The following is a 17,705-nucleotide window of genomic DNA, read 5'->3' as shown; positions in this document are numbered from 1 at the left end:
CCTCTAAGCCGCCTTACTTTCCTCTACATGAATCACAGCGTTCTTCCCACCATGCTCAAACTCCTCATTCGTGACTGCCGCAACATCATCACCATCGAAATACTTTACAATCTCTTCCAGGGGTACGTAGCGAGTTTCGACGTAGAAGAAGTAGACAATGACTAATTCGAAGCCTAGAAAGCAGCAATAGAAGATGTAGTACTTCCAGTGGATGTTGTTGAGTGCCTATGTTTGCTGTTAGTTAGTATTTTTTTGTTGGCTTTTGTCGTATTGAAGGAATTACCGTAGCGTTAACGAATTGATTGAAGAAAAGTGCTCCATAAAGAGCATATTCCCTATTCATGAAATAGTCAGCTTCCATTCTTGGACACCTGAGTGAAAGTATGAACTTACATCACAGTATACCCCTTTGCACGCATATGATATGGCAAAATCTCCGTAGTATAACTGGCAATGAGACCGGACCTGAAAAAGTCAATTCAAAATCCCGTTCAATAACTAGACGACGCCCGGGAGGCTTACTTCAGATTATACCAAAGATTATAGAAGAAAATCATAAAGACAATCGACTTCCCATACGCTGGGTTAGCATTATCCTGCTTCGCATCGATAGCAGAAAGTATCGTCCAAATGACAAAGGTGAGCAACATGCCGATTGTGCTAATCAAATTGATCGGGCGACGACCCCATTTATCCACAAAGAAGCTGAAGATAATGTTCAATATGAGGCTGAAAGTAGTCAATCCTCCATTGATACCCAATTGCGTCTGAGGACTCTTGATGCCGATATTGTTCATGATTGTGGTTAGATAATAGGAGACTAGACCGTTTCCAGACCATTGTGAGAATAGACCAATTGAGAGAATCATGATCAACCGTTTTCGATTTCCGGGGGTTCGTAGGAAGTCAAGGAATGAGAAAGATTTCTGGGCGTTCTTTTCCATGGCGAGGGCTGTGGTGATTTCGGTAAATTCGAGCTGTACGACCTCTTCTTGCTCATCACCGTTGGCGTGGTATTGCGCTAGGATTTTTAGGGCCTTCTCCGGTTGATCTTTGGCAATGTAGAAGCGTGGACTTTCTGGGATCCAGGGCACAACGGCGATCATAAGTATGGTGAAGATTCCTTGAATGAGACTGGGAGCTCTCCATGCCCAATCGCTCTGTGGTTTGTAACATCAATGTTAGAAACATAACCCAAAAGGACTACGGGGATAACTCGCCTGAATCTGGAGTGTACCGTAAGTAGTCCACGCTGCAATGAACGCGCCAGACTGATAATTCGCACCAGCAATCGTCACGAGAATCGCTCGATCTTGAACTGGAGCAATTTCTGCAATTAGCAACGGCGCCGTACAAATCACCAAAATATCGCCAAATCCCAGGATCCATCTCGCGGCAATAAACATGGCGAAGTTGATTGCACTCGCCTGCAGCGCGATTCCCAATATCATAAAGAAAGCTCCTATTATCAGACACGGTTTCCGGCCAAGGCGATCCATAATGAAGGGCATGGGGACCAAGCCACTCAGCGCTCCGGCGCTCATTACACAGTTGAATAGACCTAGAGTTGGACCGGAGGGGTGATTGAAGTAATCTTGCCAGTATGAGATTGCCTGGAGGCCATTCCTAAACCTGAGGTTAGTATTGTTCAATATCTATTGTACGAGCAAAGGATTCGACTCACATCATGGAGTTATCGAACCCATTTGCAGTGTTTGTGAAGATCAACACGGCAATGAAGAAATACAATGTCCGCATATTCTTGTCTCTCCACCACTTTTTCCGTGGGAATAATCTTCCAGCTAGGTAGAAATGGCCTGGAGGAGGCTTCATTTGGGCTGGGCCTTGGGAAGGCATGATTATGTAGTCTTTACAAGATGAGAAACGATTTACTGGGTCGCTCGACGATCCAAGATCCAACTACCAGTGAAGAATGGTACCTTGCTGGTTTTATAAAATTCTTTCTGATCCCCATGGGGTATTTATCGGTCCATCTCTGGCATGCTCGTGGATAAATGCATGCTGTCTCCAAGAGTCTCCACAACCCTGCTTGAGCCACGTTGCGGTGAGCCTTTGAACTCTGGTCTACATTCTTTACCACTTGTGCTAAAACGCGGGGTGACTTGAGGCTATAATGCTGGTTGCAGGGATAGCTTCAACAAAATAGCCTGAATGCGAAATCCCACTAGTACTACAACAACTATATCCATGTCCCTATCGGCAAGCTACCGGTACAAGTGTCCACAACTCCACAAAATCCTCCACAAAATACCACCTATACCCCACGATTCTGAGAGGCTAGGCCTAAAAGTAGGGAATCACAAGACATCACACATTCAAAGGGTTATACCAGCTTAGTTGCCAATTCTTGGGAAACAAAGAGCTTCATTAGCTTGAGAATCCCCTCATCTCCTTCGCATTTCCAATTTTACTGTATATAACATATAACACACATATCTATAACGCTAGTGGTTCTTTCTCCTAACTTAATTAATTTGGAAACTTAAAACGCAAGATAAGACTGAGCAAAATAGCCAGCCAGGCTATCACACGATATGAGGCTTTGCCTTGAATAGGCTGAATTTGGCAGCAGGGTCTCCCAACACATTAATATAGAGTTGATAGGTCTGTTACACCTGACCACTGCGGAGAAGGAGTATTCCTAGATACTGGGTTTGAAAGCTTGTAGTGGTTAGGTAGCTTATGCCTGTCGTTACAGGTGTATAATGTGGGTGGCACTTCACTTCGTATTGTAGGTAGATTGTTTTTATCCGGATTCAAAGCGCAGTCCGTAGGAAAGCTTTGGGTAACGGCTAGTATTGGTCAGATTCAATGATCATGACTAGCTATGCGAATTGGCATCTCGTATATTCGGCATTTATACTTCGTTTCTTATGCCGCGTTATATGTACTAGCGTGGAAGAATACCTAGGTACTCTCTTTGTTGTGGGTAGTACATGTCTAGCTACTTGTGCGGTTTCGACTACAGCAAGTCCGAAACTCAGATTTCTCAATGTTAGGCAACTTAGGCTCACATTTAACCTTGTGAGAGCAATTGGGAACTGAGCTCGACTGCGTACTTATATATGCATTGTCAAAGAGACGGGAGAAGATCAAGCAAGACGAAAGAATGACTGGAGTCCTGCTAATACCGCTCACTCAACTTCGAATCCTCTAAAAATGACATCTATTTCCCTATCCACTTCCTTGGTGAAGGCAAATACTCCCACAATAGGCCCCACAAAATCATGTCCGGTCATTTCAAGCGTATCAAAGTCCGCAAACTCAGTCCACTGAAAATTATGCTCAAGTCGATAGGAGCATTTATAAGTTGTCTCTGAGTACTCCAGTCTCAGCCATGTCAGCGCGGCGTCGTTGCCTCCGAGATCGATGGTTATCCTCTTGGTCCTGTGAATAAACTTAGCTTCGTTAACCAATTCGAACACGATGACAGCCGGAGAGTCGAATTCACGAAATATGCGCGCAAATCGATGTTCATCTTTGTAAATACATAACCCGGCATCGAGCAATGTCCCCGTCGTAACGTGCTGAACTGCAACTTGAGAGTGGCCATGCAGCCGACGTTGTCGCTTGCCTATGAACGTGACCTGATCGCTAGTATCGGCCTGGCACAAATCACTTTCGCTCGCAGTGAGTGTGATCTCCTTGCCATTCTCCTCGATCTTGTGCGAAGTCAAATCTGCGTCTCGAATGTAACACCAGTCCATGCCAGGATCTGCACTAAGGGTCGCTACGGCGTTATCAGGTATGATGCTCCTTCCAGGCTCCAACGGAAAGCTGGACTTTACCCGGCTCACTGCTGGCCAACTTCCCTGCGTCCAGTGCACAGGGGTAAGAAAAGTCTCTCTCCCCAAGACGTAGCGTTTTGATTTGTCTTTACGCACGGCAAGGCAAACCGCCCACCAATGGCCTTGCGCATTCTGAAAGAGATCGCTGTGACCGGTGTGTTGAATGTATTCATCTGTCCCACGAGCTGTGAGAATTGGATTATCAGGATTCGCTTCGTAGGGTCCCCAGATAGACTTTGACCGCGCGACAGTAACCATATGATTTTCAAAGGTCCCTCCTTCAGAAATAAACAAGTAATACCATCCATCATGATTATGGTATATATGAGGACCTTCAGGCCATATCCCACCAGTGCCATCCCATATCATCTTCTCATCCGAAAGCTTCTGACCCGTCTTGATATCAATTTCAAATAACTTAATAGTGGTCATTGGTCCCGGCGCCGCGGATCCATGCATATATGCCCGACCATCACTATCCCAGAAAAGGCTGGTGTCAATTCCATCGAACTCGAAGAACACAGGATCACTCCACTGATTGCTCCATATATCGGTCGCCGAAACAATAAAGTTTTGGTGTTGGTCCGATGTGCTGCCATCTTGCGCGCCATGAATCACGTTCGTGCAGACAATGTAGAAAATGCCGTCGTAATACCGGATTGTGGGAGCATAGAGGCCGCCAGTTGCACACATCATGTCGCCTGCTTCGTCGTCTTCAGGGTTCAGCTTTGTGCGGCTAGCAGCGAGACTGAGTTGGGTTTGCCGGTTGATGGCATTTCCTGACGTCGGAATAAGTACATAGAGCACGTACACACACGCCGTATAGTACTTACCAATGTGTCTCCATGATACAAGATCTTTGCTAGCATATATAGGGAGGCCAGGGAAGATATGAAAACTGGAATTGACTAGAAAATAGGTATCACCAACCTGGATGGCAGAAGGGTCAGGAGCGAAACCTGGGATTATGGGGTTTATTCCTCCAGCCGGCATTTTTGCTAACTCCCAATAATCGTGCTTGAGGATTTCGGTGCTCGCAGCATTTTGTGAAAAGAAAAGATTCCGACTCCATCTGGAGATAAACGACAAAGAAGCACATATGCATATAGCCTAAATGCATTTCAATAATTTGCCGCCTAGTAGAAGTATGGACGGTACAACTGCTAGGGACTAGAAAATGTGAGGGTACTAACAAGCATCACTTGATCCTAATTCCATAATGAGTGATTCATCCTAGCTCGTAGCGCCAGGTATCATCCTTCATTTGAATAGTCTCATTTCTAAGTAGGTAAACAGTCCCAGAAAACAGACCTTCCAAGTCTTGGAATACGGCAGCTTTTTCTCGAGAAACGTAATTGAAAAACTTCATCGATCATGGACATCTTAGAGTCAATTGAGGGTTTGTTCTCTTAGAATGAGCATCGTCTTGTCCATTGGAGAACTCAACAAAATCTTCTCAGGAACAAGAGCTGGTACCTTCTTCTGTCACTTTAGCCGAGGTACGGAACACAGCAGTACCATTAAGCGCAAAAGTGGCGGTGCACAACCACCTCTTACATCATCAACACACATTTTAGCGAGACCCCAAATTAATCTGGAGATGACATTAAAGAATTGAAGTTAATTCCAAGCCTGGGCATCCCAAACAGGAAATTCGAGGTTGCAAAAGTTGTGAAAATTGAGTGAAAAAAACGTCAGAGAGTCATATGGGAGGTACTCGTGACATCATGGGTGGGGTAACTAAGCCACACTTGCTGCTTGAAGACCCATAAAATGATTGCTTTGACTACAGTTCTGGCAAATCAGGATTGTCCGATCTTTGTAGATCCAATAAATCTGGTGGACCCTAACTCTATTAGCCACTCAGAAGGCGCGACCAGACAATGATGTTCTGTGGATGATGTGAGGTACGACGATCTCTGGTGGCTTGTATAAATATTGGTCTTATTGTGTTGCCTGAATAAATATTTTCATCTCAACCTCACTTATACCACTCCTTCGGTCTCGGACAGTCTATCATCTCAAGACACCTCATCTTTTCTTTTCTATACGGTCCTAGTCTACCTTTTTCTTTTTCCATTGGACACCGTCATCAACACCATGGGCCTAGGGAGTGTCGTCCTCCGCATCCTTGCCAATGGCATCCGCGTCCTGCAATTCCTCGCCGGCGCCGTCATTTTAGGCATCTTCTCCTACTATCTCGCCGTGCTCAGCAACCATCACCTCCCCATCGCACAATGGATTCGAGCCGTAGAAGGTCTCTCTGGTGCAGCCACGCTCTACGCACTCCTGGGCTCAATCTTCACCATCTGTCTTGGCGGCATTATGTTCTTTGGGTTGGTGGGCATGATTCTTGATGCCTGCTTCGTCGGTGCCATGGTTGCTATTGCCGTTATGACTCGCGACGGAACTCAGTCTTGTCATGGAAATGTGCATACTCCCTTGGGCAGTGGTCCTTCCGACTCGAATGCTTCCGGTTATGGACGGGACGGATTCGGATTTGGAGATGGTCAGACTGTGACTTATCTGCCCAACCTGGGTTTGGCTTGTCGTCTCGAAAAGACTGCTTTCGCTGTCTCGATCATTTCCATGTAAGTTACATGTACTCCCTCATACGAGAGTTTTAGATGACTAACAATGGCAGCTTCCTCTTCATCGTCTCCTTCTTTCTTGCCATCCCCATGGTTCGCAGCCACCGCCGTGAGAAACGCTTTGGTCCTTCTCCCGTCAATGGATACACCTCTGGAACTACTCGTCGTCGCGGTTTCTGGCGTCGGAACAAGGCTACTAATCCTGATGTCCCTGCTGACAACACTCTCCCTGGCCACCCTACCCCAGCTGAGGTTGAGAATGGCTATAAGCCAGAGACGAGCGGCTACAACGCCGCTCGTTTCTAAGTGATCTCAATTTTGATCGATCTTAGATACCGACGTATATGCGATGTACGCTATGGAAGGGTTTGAATTGTTGTGGCTGAATGAATGAATAAATTGATCTGATAATGCTAATATTTCCCAAATCCAATTTGAGATGAGTATGATGTTTGTTCTATTTGTTGGTATAAAGTTAGACTATACTTATTAATCTTAATATTTACACAATATTCGATGAAATCAATTCGTTTGCAGTTGACCTGAAAGGCCAATAGTCATTCCCAGTTCTTGAAGCGATCTACCTTAGCTGAATTTTCCAACCTCCTATCTGCCAGGGTAATCATCTTCTTTCTCACATCTTCAAGCCCATGAAAGGGAATCTAGTCAGATTCACAGCGTTACTAGATACATAGATATCTCTAAAAGATCTGTTCACATAGGCTTTGAGAGAGACCATGGTTGGACATAGCCCATATTAGAAGGAATCCGTCACTAAAGCTCCTTATAGCTACACAGCCATGTTCGATAGTTAAACATTATGGATAATGCCAATCACGCATCTCCCCCTTATGTAGCTATCTATATTATAGGGAGTGAACCATCTGCTGGTTTTTTTTATGTAGTAGTAACTCAAATTCTTATCAAAGTTGCCAAATAATACAATAGCTGCCTCAGGCCAGTATCTATAGAAATGTGAACAGTACCAACGACTTTCTTCAGGGAGATGTAAACAATCCAGGATTTCCCAGGATTTTCTCACTGTGTTAACTCTTCAAACGACCATTGTGCTTTTCATAAGCAGAAATCCTACATATTATCTCCATGAAATGAGAGTGACCAGTCCTTCAGGGTGTTTATCTACCTACCTGGATGGTCCCAAGCCCTACCAATCTGGACACAAATACAGGCTGTTTTCCCTGTTGGAGACCTGTTTGCATTCTTCCTATTTAAGAAAAAAAGTCTCAGTTGACTCTGTTCAGAAGACACCCCAACAAAATCAAAACTGATCCAACCAAACAAATCGATCTCAAATACCAATACATCAAATCACAATGCAACAATCTTCTATTGACGAACGCTCTCAAGACAGAGATCCTAGCAAATCTAGAGATATTAGATCCGCCTCTCTGTCGCCCGAAAATTTCAGGAGCCGGACCCTTACGCCTGCTAAAAATCTCCCATCCCCAATACGACCGAATAATGATTCAGCGCCCCTAGCTACCATACCTGCTTATATCGTCGATTCAGACGAACCAGCAACCACTGATCGTGACAATGGCGATAGTGGCGACGAGCTCTCAGACTCAGGTTCCTCGACCCCCAAAGCCTCTCAACACCCCCAGAGTCTGACGAGTATATACCGTCCATTTGACCGTCCCAAGCCCCCTCCAGGACGACATCGACGTGGAAACCAATCCGTCTCATCATCAAGCACACCAAAACCGGAGGTACACCAAGAACAAAAAGTCATCGATGACATGAGCAACATACTACAACTTGGAAATGCCCGAAATCAAGAAGATCTAGGTTTCGGAGGAGACATTATCAGTGAACGAAGCCGGCAACTTACACCAGCACGGAGTTTGCGTCGTGAGGGACGGAAGGCGTGTGATTATTACGATGATGATGATTATGATGAGGATAGTCATGAGGTGGGATAGTTGGAAGGGGAGGGTCATAATACAAAAGACAAGATAGGAGGTGGTAAAGCTGAGAAAGGAAGGGGAAGATGATGCTATCGGTAGGGACTTGGGCTCAGGATTGGGATTTAGGAAGCTGCTTGAGCGATTTTGATGCATAGCGAATGATTTTCGTTCTCTCTTTTCAAGATAGCATTCTTAAGAATCAGTTTACTTTTGGAGTATCAAGATTGATATCTTTTTTGTTTATTAGCCTTGAAATAAGCTGTTCATGGATGACACAATATGAAGCGTCCTGTTAGGGTAACCGTGAGCATGTGACGAGCAGCCATTCTAGATTTTGTCACTTAGCCGAAGCTGTCAGATGAACAATTAATCATATTCGTCTAAAGACTTCTAAATCAGTACAATCAAGATTATGGGGATAGTATTCTGACTCATCTTTGTACAAATTCACTGATTGAGTACATAAACCATTCCCAAAAGACTCATCAAGCAAAATGACAATCACCAACGTGAGTCAATCGTGACTATGTATCGATTCCAGAGCAAATATAAAATACCCCCGAAAGTACTATCATGATTCCCAAATTTTATTTCCTTCATACGTTCGGAATTACACTGATACCCGAAACATCATACCCAACCAGCTACTGCATACACTTGAAAACCAACCAACTCTTTTCTTCCTTCGAATACCATTCACGACCTACACAGGAGATTCGTATCATGTCAAGTCAAGGACGATTTACCCCTCTCTCTCCCAAAAAGTTCAGGGGAGACAACCTGACAGCCGCAAAAACTTCTCTTCCAGACCCGTCATCTTAGAGCCTCCGCCCGAAGATTTCAGAGAGAGAACCTGACAGCCGCTAAAAGCCTTCCTGCACCATCATCCCCAGAGCCTCCGACTACCAGAGGTGCTAAGATCGTCGATCTGAAGAAGGAAGGGAATTTGGAGCACAAATTACCGCATAAGTAAAGAAAAATGGAGTTGGTATAGTTGAGCACAGGAGAAAAACGGAGGGTGTTGTGGACGCGACGATAAGGCACTACAAGGAATGGAGTCTGATCGACGAGATACACCCAGGGGGCTGATGGGAAGGATAGAGCATGAGGTGACTGGAGGAGAAAGCCAAAAGAACCCATGGATTCCTAGGTAGATACTCAAGCGATGGGCGTGATCAGTCACTCGTATGTCTCCTTTCGAGACGAATCGGAAAAGCTGATCGATTTCCCATTGCTTGTCTTCGATAGATCTATCAATCTATGAACATATATAAATCCTTTATACGAACATATAGTCCCTAGGTGTGTATCTATTAAGCGTGGGGTTGTAGATATGAAAGAGATAACACGAAGTAAATGTCTGAAATCAGAATGATATCAAGTACAAAACGCAAAGATTCTTATATACAAATCTATAAAAACAAACCCAGAGCGTAATACATACAAGAGGTGGTTATTCACAGTCCTTGTTACGTCATTTCCCTCTTATTATCATCCTTCTCTTTTTCCTTCTTCATAGCGTTCTCTACAAGCCAAACCGTGACATCCTGGACATCACATCCAACCCTCCAACTACCCAGTACAACACCCTGATCAGATAGAATCTGTTGTGCGCGTTCCCAGCGACGTCTCCATAGTTCCTCACGCTTGTTTAAGATTGGCGCTGCTGGTTCCGGGTATTCATAATATGCGGATGAATTCATGGCGTTGGTTGCGGCGGTTTGTCTCGTTGTAGAGACTGCTGAAGTCGGGAATGTGCTTTGGCGAGATATATTTCGAGTTGGTGGAGGTGGAGGAGGGGTGTTGGTTATGGATTTCCGTTCTGCGGAGGTTGATGTGACTGCTGTACCTCGACGTGCTGGAGGAACAGGGGGTGGGGTACCACGTTTTGAAGTAGATTCCATCGTTTCTGATTGAGAGGGGTCGTGCTTGAGAGATAAATGACTCAAAGAATCGAGTGTGTCCTTGGTAGAGGGTAAATTATTATATACATCCATCGCTATATTTTTCACCGCCTCAGTATATGATCCATTTGTTGGCCTGCGTTGAGGGAGTGGAGGTGGCTTCTTCTCTGCTTCGGTTGAAGTGGATAGACTTGACGGTTTGCTGGGAAGAGGTGGAGCAGGTTTTCGTCGTATAGCATCTGCAGGCTTTTCCATTTTCTGTACAGGCGTTGTGACTACTGTTCGTAGCCCTGCCGGTTTCGAAGGCTTGATGGGAGACTCCTTTGCAGCAGGTTTATCTGTTACATCTGCCGCATCATCACCGGAAGAGTCATCCTCGAAATTCATCAGATCACCGTTGTCAATGGTTTGTGGAGATGATGGTTTCCTAGGCGGCAATGGCGGCCTATTTTCAACGAGATCGGACGAATCTCGAATAGAAAATGAAGAGGCTGGAGTCGAATAACCAGATCGTCGCTGGGAAGCGAACGAATGGTCGAAGAATTCTTTCTTCTCTGTGGTCGTAACGTCACGAATGAAGACCCCGAGAACCCTTCCTGGATTTTGTTGAACCAATTCCGTATATACCTCAAGATCTGCCTCGCCACTATCACCAACAAGAATGAACTTGCGTTCTGGGAAGTCTCCCACGATTTTCTCTAGAGACATTCTCTTGCGTTCTGCCGTCGGTTCAAATATTCCTTGTAGCATGCCGCTGTACTGTTTCAGGTGGAAAGAGCCATTCGGTAAACCAGCCATCTCAAAGAATAGTTTCAACTGTGGATAAAGTTGCCACGGAGAATTGGACACATAATGAATCGACACACCCATATCGTGCAGTTTACCATACCATTCCCTGACCCCTTCAATTGTGAGATCGTTGAAATCTCGCACAAAAGTATTCCAAAACACCTCCTTCGCCCCACTCGCAATCGCGGAATGTTTAATTGTGTCGTCGATATCGCTGATTAAGCTGACACCAGTCGGCTTGATCATCTTCACTTTTTCTGTGACAGAGAGATGATCAGAAGCTAGTACTCGAACATGTGTAGGAATAAAATCTAGAGCAGCTCTGACATTAAAATGCCCCGATTCATTGGTCAGTGTAGTCCTCGATTGGCTTTGCTGATCGTTGTAAAAGAACAGCGTTACGGGAGTATCGACAGATGGGTTGTGCATGAATGGCTTCAGCCTGTTCATAAGATTTGTGTTCAAAACAGTGACATCGTTCTTATCAGGTGATAATGTAGTGGTCGACGAACGGGTGACACGTTTAGGTAAATCAGGGTCCCTCTCTGCATGGTTGCTTCTCCATACCACGTCCGCATCTTGTTCACCTTTGTCTATAAGGTACTGCGCCTCTCGGTTGGCATCTTCTTCTTCTCTCTTTGCAGCATGTCGCTGGACAGGATGATTAATGGGCAGCGCTGGAGTTGGAATGTCACTCAATTTCCTAGCAAGCGCAACCATAAGCCGTTGCTTACGGTTCATAGGACCATTTTGAGGGGTATATAGCCATCCTCGCACATCAACATCCACAATCGCATTATTGTCTTCGTATTTTTCCCACTCTTCCCTCCAAAAGTCCTCATCACCAGTATCGCTCGATTGCTCAATCCGCTCATTAGTACCAGGCAATAATCGAGACTGTGCATTACTTCCATTCGTGTTGTTCCGTTTCACGTGTCTTCTGGCATAACTGGGAAAAAGCAGCATCTCTTCCTTTCCAGAAGATGTAATATCATAATCCGGGAACGCGCCTGGAGCATCCACCCCTCTATCATTATAGGCTTCCTGCCATTTCTGGGATAATTGACTCTGATATGTTTGACGAATCTCATTAGCAGCTTTCAAATAACCCATCACTTTTTGTCTCCGAGACCCAGTCTCACGACCAGAGTCATCGCTACCCCAACCCTCCGATCCATAACCGCCAAATCGTGACATTATTTTCCACGAACTGGTCTTTTCCACATGCTTGAGCGTCCGGCTCACAGTACGCGACGTCAAGCCGCGCCCTGGCGGAGGAAGAAGACCTGCTCTTCTTTTCCAATTCAGTGCCGGCAAAAGCACCCAGATATTTCTACCACCAACGCCACGACCACTGGGTCCTCTACTACCCCTCTGCCGCAATCTCTCCTGTCTCTTGACAATAGCCCGGTAGAGACGTGCTTGAGCTCGATGACGAAAATGCGCAAGTGTTTCGTGTCGAAATGTCCAGAGATTAGCCCGGATTCGATGACGGGTGCGAGGAAAGAATAAGGCCCGAAGTAAGCGTGATATGGAGTTGCTGTTTCCTCTATAACTGCGCCAGGAACGAGGGTGACTGGTCGAGAATGGAGAGAGGGCTGACCGTGGGGTTATCAAGCTTTGTGGGAAGATCGAGGCAATTCTTCGCCAACGGCCGAGGAATGGGGTTTTGTACGCCAGGATTCTTGATTCGCAGATAGCAGTCGCTAGTTTTCGATATATACCACCGTATCGCGGTGCTATATTGTACAACAATCAAATGTCTGATAGAAGTTGTCGGTTTAATGTCGAGTGTTGACGGTGTGACGTCTGGCGCTAACTATCGGTGGGTCCGGAAACTGATGCCTAAGGCATAAAATAAATCGTAGCCCTAAAAGCGTGTCCCTGCCCAAAAAGGAAAATTCGTTACAGCGCAATTATTTGCATATGTATCTAGTTCTTTACGATCTATTAAAAGAAACTCAAATGATAGTCAGACATTTTGAATACATGAAGAGATTTCTACTATCCTATCCGTAAGTATCATCCACTTGTTCGCTCTGGGAAAACAGAGGAGTCCTAATCTAGCACATTGGATGGCGTCGATACTTCTCTACCAACAGCTGAGGGAACACGCCTATAGTTGCATTGGAACCACTAAAGTAGCACCGACAACCCTATACGGCGTATTATAAGGGGGCGATTTGGCGTACGTCATGATCAAACCAACTCAGTGATATGTGTGCGCTGTGCCTTCGACCTGACTTGAATGCGACATTAAGGACTTTTACTTATTTATATTGGTCTATAACAATCAGGTGTAGTCTAAATATTTGGATACCTGCGCACAATCCCATTTCGAGTCGCAGTTGTCACCCCCGAGGAAATACAATAATCGGAGGCATTTTGTATTTGTTCTTCTGCAGGGTTATCTACTGCTGCCCGAATGGCATCGTTAACCGCTGTCAAACGTCATGCCCAACAAAGAATGTGGAAAGAATTGCTTAAAGAAGCAAACATGCTCATGACCACATCGAGAGACCCGTGTGCACATAGCGATGAGTACCGTAAGGCTTACGGTAAGCGCTTCGGTTGGTTCGGCTGACCTTTCGGCCGCCTAGTCGTATCTTCTACATTTACTAGTTCCATAAAAAGAGACAGAATAAATGGCGACCGTGATCAACTTTATGTAAAGATTATGCCTATACCTCTCAGTTGCACATCCGAGAAGCAGATCCTATTATAAGTTCTAAGTACGACGCAATCATTGTTGGAGGCGGAACCGCTGGCTTGGTCGCTGGCGCTCGATTAAGCGAAGACGGAACGAAGAAAGATTCTTGTAATTGAAGCTGGTTAAGACTGCCGCGGGGATCCATTAGTCGATACACCGGGACTCTTGATTGCAAAACGGGGTAATCCCGTCTATGACCGGGACTTCTGGACCACCCCACAGGACTCCTTAGTTAGTTGTCACCTACCACAGCCCAGAGGATGTCTCCTAGGCGGTCCTTCTGCTACCAATGCTACGGCAATGCTGTAACCCTGTCCGCGCGATCTGAATAACTGGAGCAAGCTAAAAATTTGTGGTTGGACAGCTCGGGGCCTTGCCCCTTACTGCGGCAAGTCGGCGAAGTTCTTTCCGCCTTCTAAAGAGACCATTGAATTGTTGGGTTTGAACACTTACTAACTATCAGTCCGAACTGTACGGAACTGTACGGAACTGACGGCCCCCATTTCTCAAAGCATTACGGATAGTTTCGGTCAGTTCGACACCGCTTTTCATTGCCGCCTTAGATAGCACTGGACTCAGCAAGAAGGGTGCCCAATGATGGAAACGCAACATGGCCTGCGCTGCTTCTAGAGACCAAAAGGTTGAGCCTTGAACTTCCAGTTCGGCCTGCTCCAAATGGTGGCGTGCCGCCATGTTGAATTGCTTTTTACGGTGTGAATCTCCGTCGAGATGGGCACCTGCCATGCAGATTGCGTATTTCAACGCTTGTGCCTGACTCGAATTCGAAAGCACTGTATACTGCATAAGCTTATTTCGATTGACCAATGGTAAATGTTTCTGAGTAACGCAGAAGTACTTCTTTAAACTTTCGGCAGAGAAGAAAAAGCGCCTCGTCAGCAGCAGAAACAGGCAGGGAATCCCGATAGAAACTCACAGATCGTCGCTATGATAGTCTCCATGCAATTTGGGTTCCGTGTGCAAGCCGAACCCGAGGAATGATTAGTTAAGTCGATAGTTGGCCCCAGCTGTGATCCCAGGATACTTGGAGTTGATCAGCCGCGGTCAGCTCCTATTTGGGGGGAGTCCGTTGTTGTTCACTTCAGGCATTTGTATACCATCTTCCAAGTGATGTAAAACTGCGTCAAAGTCGCATGCGGCCATTTTCTCCCTGGAAGTATGGATGTATATCTTCGAGTCAAATTAGACATGCTTGCCTCATCACTACCACGAGTAAATCAGGCCTTCCTAGTTGACTTCCGAGAACTCGATGCTATCTGGTAGGGAGGCTATGAATTCTGTGCTTGTTTTGTGGTACCTGAGCTTGAGGAGAATCACGCCGAGGGTTGTTTCTTGCTGACTTCTGGAGCATTGTCTCCGCTTGTGCTGTTTGGTTATCAGAATTTGTCTGTGGGGTGAAGAATTGGCAAGCGCTAACTGACTCAGATGATCATTGAGTTCTTGTAATGCCATGGTGAATTTGGTAGCGTTGCTGCTTTCAGAGAGATAAGTGCACTTGTAACCAGATCTTCTACATAGTACATCTTAAACATCCGGATTGTTTCTGTCGCAACGGACTTTTCTTTTTACATAAATCATGGGATTAAGTAACGTCATCCACAAGCGAGTTGGCCACACAAGCGAGTTGGCCATTTTTCCCGAAAACGCGCTCTATATTGATTTCAAATCTCAATTTCTAACCACATACAAATTATATACAAAAGAATTAACTCCTAGTACGATTAGGACATCCGGTTATTTTATGTCCTTCAATACCGCAACCACTGCAGCGAAATTGACGTCGTACAGGTGGATGAGAGACTGGGAGCTCAGGCTCGGCCGGAGCAGTAGTGACAGCTTGAGAGGCCTCAATCTGACCTTGTACAAGTGCCTGAGCTTCCTCTCTAATAATTCCTTGCTCTAGAGATATTTGCTTTTTAGATTTTTGACGTTTTTGCTTCTCCTTCTCATGTGCAGCCCGTAGATCATGGAGTTCCTTCTGTGCAATTGTAAGCTTATTAATACTCATCTCATAAGCCTTTGACGCCCGTGTAAACACTTCATCAATAGCCTCAGATGAACTTCTCGTATGCCGGCTTATTCGCTTCTTAATTGTAGTCATTTGGCGCTTGAATTGACGTGGATTTTGAGGGGTTTGTAAGCAGGATGATTGTGTATCACTTGATCGACTTGGAGGGGGGTGTTGGAGTCTTCAATCGAACAGTAAGCTGTTGATAGACTCGATCTGGATTGAAAGGTACTAATCCAGTTGCTGCAAAGCTATTCCGAACAGTTTGAGCTTTATATGCCATCGTACGAGCTGCTGGAAATGCAGTGAGAAAGTCGATTTTTTTCAATGTGATTGAATCCAAGCCTCATTCGCTGCTCAACAAGCTGTCCATAATGTCGCTTTAAAACAGCAAAACAACCAACATCAAGAGGCTGTAAAAGATGTGAGGAATGAGGAGGCATACACACTGGAATAATATTATTCTCAGTGCATGTACGGTCAAATTCGGCAGTTAAATGGCTTCCATGACCATCAAGAATCAACATCCGATATTTTCCCAATGTACGGTCATTGGTAAGAGGAATAAAATGGAGTTTAAGCCATTCTAACCCAATCTTATCTGTTATCCATCCATTGTCACTGATATTGATTATCCAGTTAGCTGGAAGATCCTCAAACCAGCCTAATCGCATATATTTCTTTGCCTTAAAGATAATATATGAAGGTAAAGCCCATCCTGTTGAGTTAACTGCCTCAATTGCAGTTACCCATTCTCGATCACCAGGCTGTAATAGCTTTGGCCGAGCATATCGATCACTTCCAGTAATAACCTTGGCAGTTGCACAAAGTCCCATAGCAAAGCCAGTCTCATCAAAATTATAGATATCCCTGGCAGGATTCCATATTCCAATATAACCTCTCGTATGCGAACAAAATATTCTTGGATTATCTTCGGATCTTCGCATTTAGCACGTTCATAGTTGTATTTCCGTGAGAATTTTGATTCAATCTCTGGACGACGTTTGACAAGATTATAAACCCATTTTTCTCCAACCTGTTGATTTCCGTGTTGCGAGAGAAGATAATTAGCCATCTCTCGTACAAGAGAGCGCCGAGGGGGTAATCCACGTTTATCTAGATCGAGTATCCATTTGACAAGTGATCCCTCCTCAAATTGTGCCAATTTATGATTGTTGCGCGTATTTGAGATCTTTGTTGAGTACCGTTTAATCTCTTTTGTAGAGTGGTCCGGGGTATCTTATAAATCCTTGCAGCTTGAGCCACGCGCAAGATTCGGTCATTTTGTAAATCGGAAATAGCTAATAGGATTCGGCCCTCTTGCTCAGCTAAGTCTTTTTTGTTTTTATTGCGAATTGATGGCATATTGACGCGTTAAATAATATAGAATCAAGATTGTGTATGCGTTCGGGAAAAAAATGCCCCTTCACTTACCGATTACGTTAGTTAACTAAGGAAATCCTGCTTTTTGTAAGAACTTCTGAATAAGAACTCGTAGGCCGCAACTGCCACGTGCTTGATCTAGGTGTAAGCAGAATGAGAAAAGGATAAGAGGATAGATTGTTGGATGCGAGGGTGAAGCCTAGATCCGGATAGTGTTGGATATTTGATACGCTAATCCCAATCCGGATGTACTTACTAATCTTTGAATCCTCGGAAAAGCAACATATCCGCGAGAACAAGAGCGCCAAAAAGCAGACTACATTTTGGAGTCAGGATTGTTATTTATTCCGTAAATCCGTGATATTTCGCCACTACGTTTTGTATATAAAGAGGATCAGGATGTGTATCTAGAGGGGATTTTAGAGTGTGTGCAAATCAGAGTCAATTATTCCTCACCCAAATTGTACGCTCCTATCAGAGCCTAACCCCGTTCGGACTAGTACCAAAAGATTCCAATAGATAGCTGATATCACGTGATGAAGGCTACACAAGGAATCCTTACCGC

The 17,705-nt window shown here is 45.0% G+C and overlaps 8 protein-coding genes across 8 annotated transcripts, besides 6 other annotated features; 3 read left to right on the top strand and 5 right to left on the bottom strand.

Annotated features, from left to right (window-relative positions):
• Positions 1 to 3: 3 nt before the first annotated feature.
• Positions 4 to 1,857, bottom strand: TSTA_059550 (hexose transporter, putative; the record flags this gene model as incomplete). The annotated part of the gene is made up of 6 exons (XM_002487534.1): positions 4 to 225; positions 284 to 335; positions 394 to 465; positions 523 to 1,160; positions 1,221 to 1,626; positions 1,685 to 1,857. The coding sequence occupies 6 exons, from the start codon at positions 1,855 to 1,857 to the stop codon at positions 4 to 6; spliced, it is 1,563 nt and encodes a 520-aa protein (XP_002487579.1).
• A 1,126-nt stretch (positions 1,858 to 2,983) lies between these two features.
• On the bottom strand, positions 2,984 to 4,802 carry TSTA_059540 (xylosidase/arabinosidase, putative; the record flags this gene model as incomplete). Its single annotated transcript, XM_002487533.1, has 2 exons — positions 2,984 to 4,588; positions 4,643 to 4,802. The coding sequence occupies 2 exons, from the start codon at positions 4,800 to 4,802 to the stop codon at positions 3,156 to 3,158; spliced, it is 1,593 nt and encodes a 530-aa protein (XP_002487578.1). The 3' UTR covers positions 2,984 to 3,155.
• Positions 4,803 to 5,781: 979 nt separating this feature from the next.
• On the top strand, positions 5,782 to 6,949 carry TSTA_059530 (uncharacterized protein). The gene is made up of 2 exons (XM_002487532.1): positions 5,782 to 6,400; positions 6,454 to 6,949. The coding sequence occupies exons 1-2, from the start codon at positions 5,910 to 5,912 to the stop codon at positions 6,704 to 6,706; spliced, it is 744 nt and encodes a 247-aa protein (XP_002487577.1). The 5' UTR covers positions 5,782 to 5,909; the 3' UTR covers positions 6,707 to 6,949.
• A 785-nt stretch (positions 6,950 to 7,734) lies between these two features.
• TSTA_059520 (uncharacterized protein) lies at positions 7,735 to 8,476 on the top strand (the record flags this gene model as incomplete). Its single annotated transcript, XM_002487531.1, has 2 exons — positions 7,735 to 8,334; positions 8,381 to 8,476. The coding sequence occupies 2 exons, from the start codon at positions 7,735 to 7,737 to the stop codon at positions 8,474 to 8,476; spliced, it is 696 nt and encodes a 231-aa protein (XP_002487576.1).
• Positions 8,292 to 8,333: a microsatellite.
• Positions 8,477 to 9,704: 1,228 nt separating the features above from the next.
• Positions 9,705 to 12,218, bottom strand: TSTA_059510 (actin cytoskeleton organization protein App1, putative; the record flags this gene model as incomplete). The annotated part of the gene is made up of 2 exons (XM_002487530.1): positions 9,705 to 11,698; positions 11,756 to 12,218. The coding sequence occupies 2 exons, from the start codon at positions 12,216 to 12,218 to the stop codon at positions 9,798 to 9,800; spliced, it is 2,364 nt and encodes a 787-aa protein (XP_002487575.1). The 3' UTR covers positions 9,705 to 9,797.
• A 1,300-nt stretch (positions 12,219 to 13,518) lies between these two features.
• TSTA_059500 (uncharacterized protein) lies at positions 13,519 to 13,847 on the top strand (the record flags this gene model as incomplete). Its single annotated transcript, XM_002487529.1, has 2 exons — positions 13,519 to 13,579; positions 13,696 to 13,847. The coding sequence occupies 2 exons, from the start codon at positions 13,519 to 13,521 to the stop codon at positions 13,845 to 13,847; spliced, it is 213 nt and encodes a 70-aa protein (XP_002487574.1).
• A 264-nt stretch (positions 13,848 to 14,111) lies between these two features.
• Positions 14,112 to 14,424, bottom strand: TSTA_059490 (uncharacterized protein; the record flags this gene model as incomplete). Its single annotated transcript, XM_002487528.1, has 2 exons — positions 14,112 to 14,146; positions 14,226 to 14,424. 2 exons carry the CDS (start codon positions 14,422 to 14,424, stop codon positions 14,112 to 14,114), a joined length of 234 nt encoding a protein of 77 aa, XP_002487573.1.
• A 1,030-nt stretch (positions 14,425 to 15,454) lies between these two features.
• On the bottom strand, positions 15,455 to 17,122 carry TSTA_059480 (uncharacterized protein; the record flags this gene model as incomplete). Its single annotated transcript, XM_002487527.1, has 4 exons — positions 15,455 to 15,835; positions 16,207 to 16,605; positions 16,656 to 16,873; positions 16,963 to 17,122. 4 exons carry the CDS (start codon positions 17,120 to 17,122, stop codon positions 15,455 to 15,457), a joined length of 1,158 nt encoding a protein of 385 aa, XP_002487572.1.
• Positions 15,581 to 15,940: a mobile genetic element.
• Positions 15,822 to 16,100: a mobile genetic element.
• Positions 16,021 to 16,641: a mobile genetic element.
• Positions 16,629 to 16,937: a mobile genetic element.
• Positions 16,937 to 17,077: a mobile genetic element.
• Positions 17,123 to 17,705: the final 583 nt, after the last annotated feature.

The sequence above is a fragment of the Talaromyces stipitatus genome, genomic scaffold (genome assembly GCF_000003125.1).
Source record: "Talaromyces stipitatus ATCC 10500 scf_1105507295487 genomic scaffold, whole genome shotgun sequence".
Taxonomy (NCBI): Eukaryota; Fungi; Ascomycota; class Eurotiomycetes; order Eurotiales; family Trichocomaceae; genus Talaromyces; species Talaromyces stipitatus.
This window is presented reverse-complemented; position numbering and strand designations above follow the sequence as displayed.

Bases quoted from the DNA above. Each gene is read 5' to 3' on its own strand.
- TSTA_059530 (XM_002487532.1), top strand. From the start codon at position 5,910: ATGGGCCTAGGGAGTGTCGTCCTCCGCATCCTTGCCAATGGCATCCGC. The intron at 6,401-6,453 runs GTAAGTTACATG...TAACAATGGCAG, and splicing joins GCTGTCTCGATCATTTCCAT to CTTCCTCTTCATCGTCTCCT.